At 38.2% G+C, this 13,265-nt stretch overlaps 1 protein-coding gene across 1 annotated transcript in view; it reads right to left on the bottom strand.

Annotated features, from left to right (window-relative positions):
- LOC139734669 (uncharacterized) overlaps positions 1-10,399 on the bottom strand; it is a 31,717-nt gene extending 21,318 nt beyond the window's left edge. Inside the window, exon 1 of the mRNA XM_071645457.1 lies at positions 9,515-10,399. Coding sequence (XP_071501558.1) covers positions 9,515-10,349 — 835 coding nt within the window. The 5' untranslated portion in view covers positions 10,350-10,399. The remainder of the gene's footprint in view (positions 1-9,514) is intronic.
- Positions 10,400-13,265: the final 2,866 nt, after the last annotated feature.

The raw sequence follows: 13,265 nt of genomic DNA, 5'->3' as shown, positions 1-13,265 counted from the left end.
AGAATCCATCTTTTACACTAAACATTTAGTAAGAAATCTCTTCAGAATGAAGCTAAATTGGTAAATTACCAATGGCTATCATACAACTTAATGAGAAATACTTGTAGATTGAATAAAATTAGTTTTGATCGTATTATGGAACAATTCAGAACATTCAAAACTGGATAAAACTGGAATTAGCTCGCTGTTTAGACTGTTGTCACTAATCAAAGTGATAAATTTTTATTAGAATAAAGTATGTTTGTATCATCAGCAGAATCTAATTGATTTAGTTCTGTCAAAGATGAAGAAAAGAGTAAGTCGTTTATGAAAAGAAGGAAAAACAAATGAAGGGTCCAAGATTTGATCTTTGAGGGGCGCCAGAAGCTCTGCTAGATGTTTTTCTTTTTTAGGTTTTAATAAATAAACAAACCAAATTAGGACGATACTGTTCCTCTCAAGCCAGAACCATGTAGTTTTAGATACAATAATGTGTCAATGTTTTATAATCAAGGGTATCACCAGCTTGCTTTTGACACTGTCTGAGGGGGCCATAAACACGCTGATGATGGATTATTCCTTGAAAGGAAAATCAGTTTTTCTTTCACCCAGACTTTCACCAAGACGAAGTGATCTTTTTAGAGAGCCATGTATTCATAAGGAAGAATCATCTTCCTTTTTTTTTCGTGAAGGAATAAAGGATAGTCACAGGTTTTATGGAATTTCGGCAGTGACCACTTTGTGAACGGTAAGTATTGGATATGTGTGTTACTTATCCGGAAGAATAATCTTCCTACGTATACTTCTATATTACAGAACACCTAACATATTCCGAAGACTTAGTGCTGCACGAAGCAATTAGTAGTTTGCAGATTTGATTAACAATGACTTCATTTGTCTTTGGCAACATTCCTCCACTGATCGGCAACATCGCTAATATACCAATCAGTGTCCAAAGCAGGCCCTACAACCCTTGAACGTATTCTTTTTTCTTATAGCAGATGTAAAAAAGGTGTAACGGATACAATCTCTCCTGCCTTTTATACTGAAGGAGGATATCTTATGAATATTCATGAGCCCGCTTCTCTGACAGGGAGATTTATTTTTGATAACTTTTGAATTGCAATTGCTTATTTACCCTTCTTACCTAAACTCGTCTGAATAAAGTCCCACCGGTCAGTAGTGTATATTTGAGAATATGGACAGGAGCCATTACCAAAAAGGTCACCAATAGGGACACCTATCTTAAAAGTGGCCAACCACATGAAGCCACCACAAAGAAAGGCACATCCAGCCGAGAAGAGAGGTGTGTCGACAAAAACGGCATCGTGATACCTAGCAATGCCCAAAATTGAGGCCGGTAGCACACCAAACATTAGTATAATCATAAAAGTGTCCCCGAATATATGCAATAGCGTTACATCCCGATGAAGAATGTACTTGAAAACTTTGAGGGGTCCTAAAACAAAGCTGAGCAAGCCCATTATTATCATAGCCTGGGCTAGAGACTTTCGGCGAAGGTACCACTTTCCAGAACAGCTGGCATTGCACTGGGATTCAGAGGACTCGAGTCTTTTATCATGTTCTTGTTGATTCTCTTGACTTCCATCCCCTTCAATTGCGTCAGTATCCAGTGGTGAAAGAAGATTTTCCCTCGAGGACTCTTGTCGTGACGCGGTATCAGAAGACGACTGGACAGAATGTGAGTGAAGGGATCGGGTCTGCACCTGTGAGGGTTCGCTGCCTCTACATTGTGTCAGAATACCAATTACCTGGGCACAATGTCGACATTGCTTCGGCCAGAAGATGGTCTGTTTCCTGTGGTATCTTGGCCTTGTGAAAGAAAACCAGAAGAGGACAATCGCCATCATCAGAGCCACTATGATCTGCGCCAAGACATGGATAACTTTGCACATTTCCGACCAATCCTTCGCTGCAACTGGAGTCGAAGGGCCAACAGACAAATACGCGAGAAAACTGAGAAATAGGCTGAGGCAGATCATGCTGACATAGCTATGGGTGCTCACTCTCACTTCTCTTTCTTCCGCCATTCCTGTGCTGTTGTGTTCTGATGACATGTCGCTGGGGTAAGACTGTCTTCTCTTCAACCTTTAGACCGATGTGCGACCGATGTGTGTATGTGTATGTGCGGTAACGTTCAGATATCGTGCTATGTGCACCAATGATGCACGGGCGTAGATAGCTGGTGACAGTAGTTAGAAATGCCAAATATGCATCCACACGCGTAGAATGGTGTTCAATTCAAAGTGTTCACGTTGTGGGATTTGCCATAAATTGCCACTCAGATCTTGTGTATAATATTCAACCGAAGTAATGATACAAGATATTGCTGTCGAGCCATTATATAAAAACACAGATAGCATCATGATCGAAACGAGCATAGCGTTACCGATCGCTATGCGGAAATGGTGGCAATTGCCTTTTTCTTTTCATCTCTATTTTATTTCCTTTTTGAGGTAGAAAAACGTTGTCTTTATCATGCGATTAATATCCCGGACACAGTATCGATCTGGCAGAATTATGGCTATTGAAAATCGAAAGTTGGTCACGGGACTTAATGCTAATCTCTCTTTATATCCCACTAATATTCCCTCCAGTAGTTGTCTACTCATTATTTTTAGAAATTTACGTCATGTCATTCTCTTTCTCCTTGATGATAAACAGTATAGGAAGGACATTTGCTTCTGGGAAAATAATACCGATTTTATATAGCAAGTTTTCATTGCATCGTGTCTCTGGGAAATCTCAATTGATTATCATCATTAATTATTATTATCGTCACCTCGCAAGTCTCTCATTAGGCAACCTAACCGCATGAATTTATCATATTTTAATACGAACCGTGAAAAAATCCCTGCCTCTCATCAAATATGGCATCTCCAGTCGTCATACACAACATGACTAATCTGCATATCAACTCCCCCACCAAACAACAACAAAAAGTCTGAGGGTAGCATTACCAATAATAATAGCATGAGTCTAGATAATATCATATTTATCGTACACCAAAGTATACAAACTATCAAAAATATCCACCACGAGCATGACGAAGTGCCACCTACATGGTGCACAAAGGATGTCCATCAAAATATATTCTAACACCTTAAACTATTAAAGTGGAAACACAGCGGATAGCATTGCTAGAAGCTTTAAGGATCCAAATTCAAGTATGATCAAGGTATTACGAGTTTTGACGAAAATATACAGGAATATGAAGAATAGTTGGCCTAATAATACATGGTAGAAAACAAAAAAGGAATGTCTAAACGGTGGCAGCCCCAAACGAGTTTGAACATCGAAGGGGCATCTCCAAAACTAAGACAGGTCAACTTTTGTTGATGAATCACTGTCCTCTGTACAAAACGTGAACGAAATCTATTAAGAGAAATGTGGTCATTGAGTGCAGACAAGAGACCCTAAAACGTTAGGCAATGTTAGATATTTTGTGTGTGAACACTGAACAAGCGAGGGCGCTACTACCAAAGGTACCGGCAGATTATACATTTCCATTTCGGATTTGAAGTAAAATCCCTCAAGAAATGCAGCTTCTTGGGCAACGCATATAGGACACTGTTCAAACTATGACCACTAACCCTATGAAAAGTGGACCAATGTGACCAGCATCACTTCCATATCATGAGTTTTGAAGAAAATCGATCTATTAACCCGTTCAATACGGGAACCTGGTGGCCTGTGTATTAAGTCTATGGGGATTTTAGAATTTAGTATGGAACGGGTTAAAAGCAGGAGCCCATAGATGACGCATACTCTGACAGATTAAAGGCATAATTTACCATTTGCATATGAAACAGAAACCCAGCATTAGTGCTTTAAAATAGTTCTTAAATGTGAGATAGGGATGAAAACAACTACTGTAAAGATTTGAATCCGTAAAATCGATGTTACGTATTGTTAGATCTAAAAAATGTGAACAATAGTTTCAATAAAAATGTTTCCAGACTAAACCATCTACAGTTACGGTTAATTGAGAAATATACAGATATCTCCTTATATTTTGGGCTTTATCTCGAAAATTTTATACTATTATTTTATATAATATATAGTTTATATGATTTTTATGTAATTTTATATGACAGACCTACACATATGCATTAAATGTCATATCTTGAAATTTCTTTAAATCACTGTTTCCAAAGGTAAACTGGGCCTTTAACAGTTTGATGTATGATGACTGAACAAGCGAGGGCGCAACCTACCATTACAGGTTACTGTACATTATATGCATGTATGCATAACAGCTGTATATATATATATATATATATATATATATATATATACATATATATATATATATATATAGATAGTGAAAACTTTGAGCAAAGAAAATGGGTTTTCATCGGGATTCGAACCCGAGACCTCCGGATTACTAGACCGGTGCTCTACCGACTGAGCTATTGGCGCTGGGATTCCCGTGTTCCCAGCATTCAATTTCAGGCTTTTTCGTGTTCGGAGTGTTCCACCATTGAAGAGCTAAGAAGAGCTGACATCTGGAGTTTGGAGTTCATGAAAAAGTTATTGTTTTCCACTGGGAGCACTAATTAAAAAAGTGATGCATATGTGGAGCTCAGTTGTATCACAGAACATGCTACCATATTAAATATTTGCAATAAAGCTTACAATATAAGGAGATATCACTATTTTTCTCAAAAAAACCCCACAACACCATAACTGTTCATTATAGAAAAAATTTTATTATAACCATTGTTCACATTTTGCACATTTAACATTATTCTAACATTGATTATACTGATTAACATTTTTCATTGGTTGTTTCTATCCGAAACTATTTTGAAGTACTAACCCTGGGTTTTTGTTTCATCTGCAAATGGCAAATAATGTCTTCAAAGGTAAGAAGCCTTTGTATCTGAGAGCTAAAAGGATTAAGTAGATTAGATCTAGTAAGGGGCCTAGACCTACTGAAAATACATACAGTTCGAGGGGTCTATCATATATTCTAACAATTAGTGCATGTTCGATTAATATACCAGTACTGTACTACAGAACTCAAAATACTAAATTATCTCTTGTGCAGTTCTATTCCACCGAGGCCGCAATATAAGTAAGTATTTGGCGTTCTATCCAGTGCAGTGATGATAGCATGTTCTGTAGTTGTGCAATACGGGTACAATCAAATATGTTGTGCAACTGAGACACTATACAAGCACAACTGTTACGTACACGTTTTTAAAACTTATATATATTTTTATCTTAATTCAATATCAGCATCTTGTTCACAATGAAACGAATGTAAACAAACGAAGCAGCTCTATTCTTCTAACTTGTATGCCTCTGTCTCTCTCTCTCTTTCTCTCTCTCTCTCTCTCTCTCTCTATATATATATATAATGTATATATATATATATATATATATATATATATAATCATATTTACATTCTTAAATCATAGAATGATGTACTTATGCCATGTCATACAACCTTTTCAAAAGTGATACAAAAATATACACATATCTCATAATAAAGAATTCCATCTTGATCAACTTGACCAAACTCACCAACATCTGTCTAATTGCAACATATGAAAATATGAAAATACTTTTCACCAAAGCCTGCACTAAACACGGTAAACTAATATCTCCTAAACCATAATCTAATTAAGCGTAGGAAACTCATCATATACCTAAAACGTATCACCCTACCCATAATACCTGATTTTGTTACACAAAACAAAATAATCACGTGTCTGTTATGCTTGCTGCATTTACAACAACAACAACAACAACAACAACAACAACAAAATATCCCTACTTAACTATCCTTACTAACAAACTATTACCTACCCCTAACTTGCCTAAACCTGTCCCTCTTCACCTCCAGTCGCTCACCAACTTATTGCCCCTCTCAAAAAGAAAAAAAATGAAAACGAAACAAAGAACAGAAAACCCCGACTAAATATACAGTGTACTAGTAAGTGTGCTGGTGACGAACAATTTGACCTGAGCGGGATTTAACACGTTTCCATTATCTACACCATCACAGTGTTGTCTCGTTGCTGTTAAGTTTCAAACCTTTGGGCTTTTTGTTTAACCCACATTATGAAAGGCACTTCAAGGCGTCATTATGTACGTAAAAACTATGATGAATGTAATTCTGTGTTTACAAAATGAAGTTAGTTTAAAAGCACTGGATGCTTTCTATCATGATGTGTGAACACATCTGTTTCTTTTTTTACTACAATGTATAATTACTATAAGGTCCTCAATCAATGTACAGTCTTTTCATTGCAAACTGTTCTGTTTACCTTATTCTCTGTTGTCAAAAGAAGTGTAACATATATGTTTTGTCGAAAATGAGATAAACTTTGAATTGAATTGAATTGAACACGTTGAGAAAAATAGGAATTTTTACAAAGAAACTTACCAAATCCGTCCTCATTTTATTGAAAGAGCGTTTGAGTGCCTACTGCCTATTGAAAAACAGGAAGAAAACGCAAATCACCTTCGATTGTAGAGAAAAAACAACAAAAAAACAAAGAAAAAAAAACACAAGGCGGAGATCAACTCAATTGTCGCAAGTATTGGTTTTTACAAGACGTGCTAAAAGCACTTATCATGATGAATTGCATCATGACATTTGATATGTGAAAATTAATATCACTGAAGAAATTAATTAAATCAATTCATTAATATTTCTATTCCCAACAAAACACGTAAGTGCTCTTCTTTTTTAACAGAAGACACGAGTGCATATACATTGTTTATATAATATCAAAATCGGTATTACAAAATATAAGTGAAATTAATGGATATACCATTCATAAGGTCAAAAGAAACACCACAACACTCTGAAATCTAGGGAATGCTGGAGATGGGGAGGAAAGCAAAAAAAAAAATGCTTGTAGTAAGGTGCATTCCTCGACAAGTAAAATGTAACATTCTTCTGACTTACTGAAAGTACAATAATTGATTCATGTGAATGACTATTTGTGCTTTCCTAAAATGATTTGAATGTGAATCACAAAATTTGACTTGATTTTATAAATACATTTTATCTGGATCGTAAGCGGATAAAGGCCTACTCAAAAAGCCGAGATCAACATGGACCATCCATCCACCTTTACTTTAATGCCATTTGTGATGGAATATGGGAAATAAGGAAACAAAGGAGTAATTACATAATGTGATTTACATCAATCACCGATGAGTCAGAAAGATGCAGTCTAAATCCAAAAACATTCCGAATACTTTAACCTAAAGCGCAGGCTCATCTCTGAAACACACACACTGGTTAAGTTTTTTCATTTTATTCCAGGGTTGCCAGGTTCGTCCTTGCCATCTCGTCAATGAGACTAAACCGATATGGCATTCGAGGGTTTCATGTAAAATGTTATTGAAGTTATTGAACCTGAATAGTAAATTATCGAAAGAGAAATCTCGAATCTCAAAATTATGAATTGACCGAAGCCTAAATCCTGGGCCCCTCATAGTTCATTGTTGGTATCAATCTGTAAAGCACGTGACATCCCACCCCTAACAACCCATAATTATGATAATGAAGACTGCTTTGAATCTTGACTCGTCACAGTGATATATCAATGCTAACGGTTGCAGGTTCCGTTGTTATAGTGAATTATTTCAAGGTTTCATCATGACGTAAATACCATTGAAAAATGAGACCTCCAAACCATCACTTTGCACTCAATCGAATGTCATATTAATTGTCAAAAAACACGCTTTAGTCATAATTTCTCTACAACCTCAAATGTGGCATAAACAAGTTAAGCATTTTGGAAATAAACACGTATTTTAAATGGACTTCACACGCATTGTTTCAAATACTCTACCAGTGTGCAATTTCTCCACGGTTTTCAGACGCTCCAACTTTGATAAGCTTTAATAGGATACATCATTATAAATGAAAATAACACATGTAAACAGATGACGACATAATACAGGCTTTTACCGAGAACGTTGAATTGTCCCATAATTTGGTGTGTGGTTTGAACTGATTTCTTTATATTTTGATAAAACGATATGATAGGTTTCGTAAGCACTAATTGAAGTCATGAGCCTAAACATTAATACAAGTGGTTGCAACAAGAAATCAATAACTTTCGGTACCCCAGACTCGAAGAAACCAGCCTCCCAGCTGTCTTTCAACCACTGCGCAGCACTAACAAATCCGAGGTACACCAATGTCGCCAGAGTCCACTTGACCTCATTAATATTCGAAAAGTATTGGCGCCGGACACGGTGTAGAAATGAAGAAATCAACCACGCTACATATATTACAAAACACTCATACATAAGGCCTATTATACTTCGAACACTCTTATTCAGGATTGTCAGTGCAATATACGGTAGGATGTCGAAAATCCGATGTAAGAAAGTCCCAAAGAGAGAGACGAGATAGACGACATCATCGACTCCAAGAGATCTGCCAACATGACCAGCGCAAGAAGATTGGCAACATTATTGAAAACGTCTTGATGCTCTCGTTAGACGCTGTTGATGTAGACACATGATTATCACTGGTAAATAAAATAGGGTATGCAGACGAGTACTCGAGTAGAACTTGGCTTTTGAAGAGAGTATGGTGCCAGGGTAGGCAGCCACGGTGAAGCGAGCGCTAGAGTAGAGTAACGCCACAATGAGGGACACTGCAAGGACTCGGCGCGTATATGATTTAAGCTGTCTGCCCGTATCACAATTCACGTGATGCAGCAGGGCGTGTCTTTCACGTGAACCAGACGGTTCATCCTCATCATGTCGCATGGCACTCTGGCTGGTGTTAGCCCCTGAAATGGTAATGCCTCGTCGTAATCGGGAACGATCAAATGACTGGATTTCTGAATTGGATTCGCCTAGATATGTATGAAGGGTGTGTCGTCTAATCATTGATGACCAGATGGTCCATAGGAATACAGTACCGATTAAAGCGCACTGTGCATACATGGACATCAAAGACGCACCTGTGATAAACGAAACATTGTGTAAGATCGCACCTAGTGTCAAAATGTCGATAGATGTTCCTTTTGATGCAACACAATTTGCTATAGAGAGGGAAAGAATAAAACAGGAAACATTCAACATACTTCAATACTAAGCAACACTATAGCTCGTTTTTTTCTGCTTTTTTATAAAGATTCGACAAAGACAACGAAACTTTTCAGCATCAACATTTGACACACCTTACCAAAAACAGACATGTTCGCCATTATAATAGTAATGAAAAAAAAAAAGAGATTTTAAATGAGACGGTAATTTCCTTCCTGTGAAAAATCTCTGACTGGATAGCTAAGTATTTTACTCTAGCAATATTTAGCAACTATATACCACAGAACATTCCCTTAAAAGTAATGTTACTAAATCACAGCAATGGTAGAATCATTTGATGAGATGGACATGGTTTATTTTGTACGATATTACTTCAGATATGACATACTTTCTAAAGGTTCGTAGGCGAACCAGTGGGAGAGACGCAAAAACTGAAATTATTACCTCATGTTATGACTATTGCTGAACTAAAACTGCCTACCTAAACTTGGAAGAATGACACTGTTTCCAGTGCCATTTTGCCAATATGGAAAGGACGCGTTGCCAAAGAGTCCACTAATGGGGAAAAAGAGCTTAAAAGTGGCCAACCACATGAAGCCACCACAAAGGAAGGCAAAACCAGCCGAGAAGAGAGGTGTGTCGACAAAAACGGCATCGTGATACCTGGCGATGCTAAACATTGTGGCCGGGAGGACAACCAGGATTAAAACCATTGCAAAAGTGACCCGACATACGTTCACGAGAGTTGCGTGCTGATCTAGAATAAAACTGACAAATTTCAGAGGTGCTCCAACGATGCCGATTACACCAAGGATAATCATAGCCTGTGCTAGCGATTTCCGGCGTAAGTACCACAGCTCTCCTGCACAGCTGGTATTATTGTTGTACTGGGATTCAGTTCCCTCGAGTCCTTCCCTTGAAGACCCTTGCTGTGACGTGGATTCAGAAAACAGCTTGACGGAAGATGGGTGATTAAGGGGTGGGGTCTGCACCTTTGAAGATTCACTGCATTTATTCCATTGTGTCAGCATACCAAGGACCTGGGCACAATGTCGACATTGTTTCGGCCAGAAGATGGTTTGTTTCCTGTGGTATCTCGTCCTTGGGAAAGACAACCAGAAGAGGACAAGCCCAATGATCAGAGCCACTATGATCTGCGCTATAATGTAAGAAAATTTGTATAGTTCAGTCCAATGTTTTTGCCCCGGCGTCGAAGGGACGACAGACAAAAACACGAGAAAACTGAGAAATAGGCTGAGGCAGATCATGCTGACATAGCTATGGGTGCTCACTCTCACTTCTCTTTCTTCAGCCATTCCTGTTGTATTGTGATGGTGTGATGTTTGCGTGAGTCTATAGTCTTCCCTTCAACCTCGACCGATACGAGTACATGTAAGCTTCCCCTGGGTACAGCTCACCTATGTACATGAAGTGGTGGTGTGTATGATACATGGGCGCGGATAGCGGGGGGGGGGGGGTGGGGATAGGGAATGGGGAGTGAGTTCTTCCCAGTACAGAGAGTTCTTGTTATTATCCTGACAACTTGATATGATTTGTAATCAAATTCTACATAGGATTCGCTGTCATGTGTGCCTTCATGGCACGTGACACGCTCTCAGTTGAAACATTACAGCCATAATACCATAATGATCGTTACGGATGCTTAGTTTACGAGTAGAAGGGGGTCTGTATCTTGACATTTTTCTCCAGAATACTGGCTGATGTGTTTAAGAAAACTTTGAAATTACCCGACGCTTCGCTTCATCTCGATTGTTAACATTTTATACAATCCAGTTTGCAATTTCTTAAATAGTCCTGAACCCTGCCCCCACCGTCGATCAGCCAGTGATCATCGTATGCCACAAGTGTCACCTTCTCTCGATGCATATTCCTTTCCTTTTTTTTAAAGAAGATTGATGGCTATATCATGTGCACTTGATATCATCATGAAGATGCGCTGTTAAGTACGCTAGAGAATACAACAATGGAAACCGAAAGGAATACAGGGAATTATATGTTACATTGGCAGAAGACTATGTTATGAAAATTCTCTCTCCAGCATTACAACATCAATAAAGGAAGCCGTGGATGAAAATAAGCATGAACATATTCTTTCACGTAGAAAGAAACGACGTTAATGATTCAATTTTTGGTTTTTGTTTTCTCCGTCAGACACTTGTGCTGTTTAATTAATTTTCGGAGCAATCAATCAATCTTGATCAGGAGGGTTTGTTGATATTAAGTCCTGCAAATTCAAGATGATTTTTTTTTTGGTTGAAATAAATTCTATCAACGTTGCAACAAACTTTTCAGCGTCTGATTACTTCATTTTGCTTTTAAATAGTAGAACAATGCCATAACATCTGAAATGTTAATAATAAATGCACTCATAATGACTCGGGAAATTTACATTTATATAGAATGCAAAATAAACTCCACAATCCGTTTCATGTCAGCTTTGTAAGGATTGCTAAGGACGAGGCAAACTAAAAAAAAAAACAGGTCTATTAGAGTAAGCTACATGTATATCGAAAGCGAAGAAAAATAATTTTTGCCACAACGACTGCGGTGGACACTGCTGTGTAGGCCCTACTTTATGATATGCATCAGGTAATCGTTTGATAGCGTGTATACATGTATATAGGCCTATTAATATGTGTTATTTTCACATCCTGCATTTCCTGCTTTCATCTCTTTATTCGTTTCGAGAGTTCGTAAAGCCATTATCACATTCTTAATCACCTCTGCATAGTAATCGATTATTGTAATTAAATCTTGGCCCACCATAAAAGCACGATATTACTTGCTCTGCTTTTGTCTTTGTCGTTTCGTCTTTCCCTTGGTCAAAAGTATACAAGATCGTAACAGCAACAGATAAGAGATAGTTAGTGTTGCTATGAGCAAAGTTCTTTTACTAAATAATAATAATGTGTGTGTGTGTGTGTGTGAGCGCGTGTGTGTTATTACGTGTCTGCCTGTGCTCGGCCCTTGCTGTAGAACGTCACTACAATTTTTTGTTCATTTTTGATGTACTTTTTGCTTTTAATGCTAATCGCTCTATATTGCTTTCTCAAATTTAGTCTTTTATGTATAATGTTGTTGTGCATTACAGATTTCCTGTACTTCTCGGTAGAGCGGTAATGTCTTGAAGGCACAGCTGAGCAGCTTAGGCACTCCGGCCGTATTTTGACTGATTATCATTTATGAATTGTTATTCCTGTATTATTGTTCTCCGCTGAAAAGTATACAAGATCGTAACAGTCAACACATAAAAGATATTTAGTGATGGTATGGACATGATATCATAACATATGTGTGTGTATGTGTGTGTGTGTGTGTGTGTGCGTGTGTGTCTGCCTCTGTAAGGTCCTTGCTGTATAGAACGGTTGCCACACATTTTTTGCTCACCTTTGGTTGTATTTCTGGTTTTAATGATCATAGCTGCGTACTGTTTTCTGAAATCTAGTCTTTTTTGTACAATGCTGCTGTGTATATGGTTTTCCTGGACCCCTCGGTAGAACATTGTCTTGAAGGCAGAGCTGAGCAGGGTAATGCAGCCGTATTTCAGTTAATACTGTTTTATTTGGCTTATCGTTTGTGTATTCGTGTTAAGTTGATTTTATGCGAAAAACCCAAATACGATGCAATATAATACATGACATTGACATCAAGACCATCTCCGAACTGCGATAGCATCTCTTCTGCAAGCATATGGCAGAAAGGACAAGCTGCAATGTACCTCCTACTCTTGGAGCTGTGAGACAGCATGTCCTGAGAGTCCACATTCAAGCCAGAGTACAGGGATAGACCAGAAGTGCTCTGCAGGATCCTCAGTGGGATCCCCTGCAGTACGGCTACCGCAAGGAGTCCGATGGCCAGCTGAAACGAGCCATGACAGACACACTTCCAGCTCTACTGACTACCATTGAGATGGTTGGTTTTCAACGCAAAACAGACTTTTTCTTCTACCAGATGTTCTTGCCGAAAGAAGAACTTAATCTGCACTGATCTTTGGCGGTGCAGCAGTGAGTGTCAGTATGATGAGGACACTCAAAGCAAGGCTAAAACTGTTGATGACGATGAAGGAGATGTACAAGGACAGGAAGGGTGGTTCCTGAAAGATTAAACCCATTTATGCCATGACGTGCATTTTGTTTCTTTTCGGACACAGTCTTAGTGGGATATTCATGTTTGATCACTCATAAAACAATCATCACGTCAGTGAAACAGAA

This window comes from Diadema antillarum, unplaced genomic scaffold, assembly GCF_040938485.1.
Source record: "Diadema antillarum isolate AM-2024a unplaced genomic scaffold, OU_Dant_1.0 seq00000538_RagTag, whole genome shotgun sequence".
In the NCBI taxonomy this organism is placed as follows: domain Eukaryota; kingdom Metazoa; phylum Echinodermata; class Echinoidea; order Diadematoida; family Diadematidae; genus Diadema; species Diadema antillarum.
This window is presented reverse-complemented; position numbering and strand designations above follow the sequence as displayed.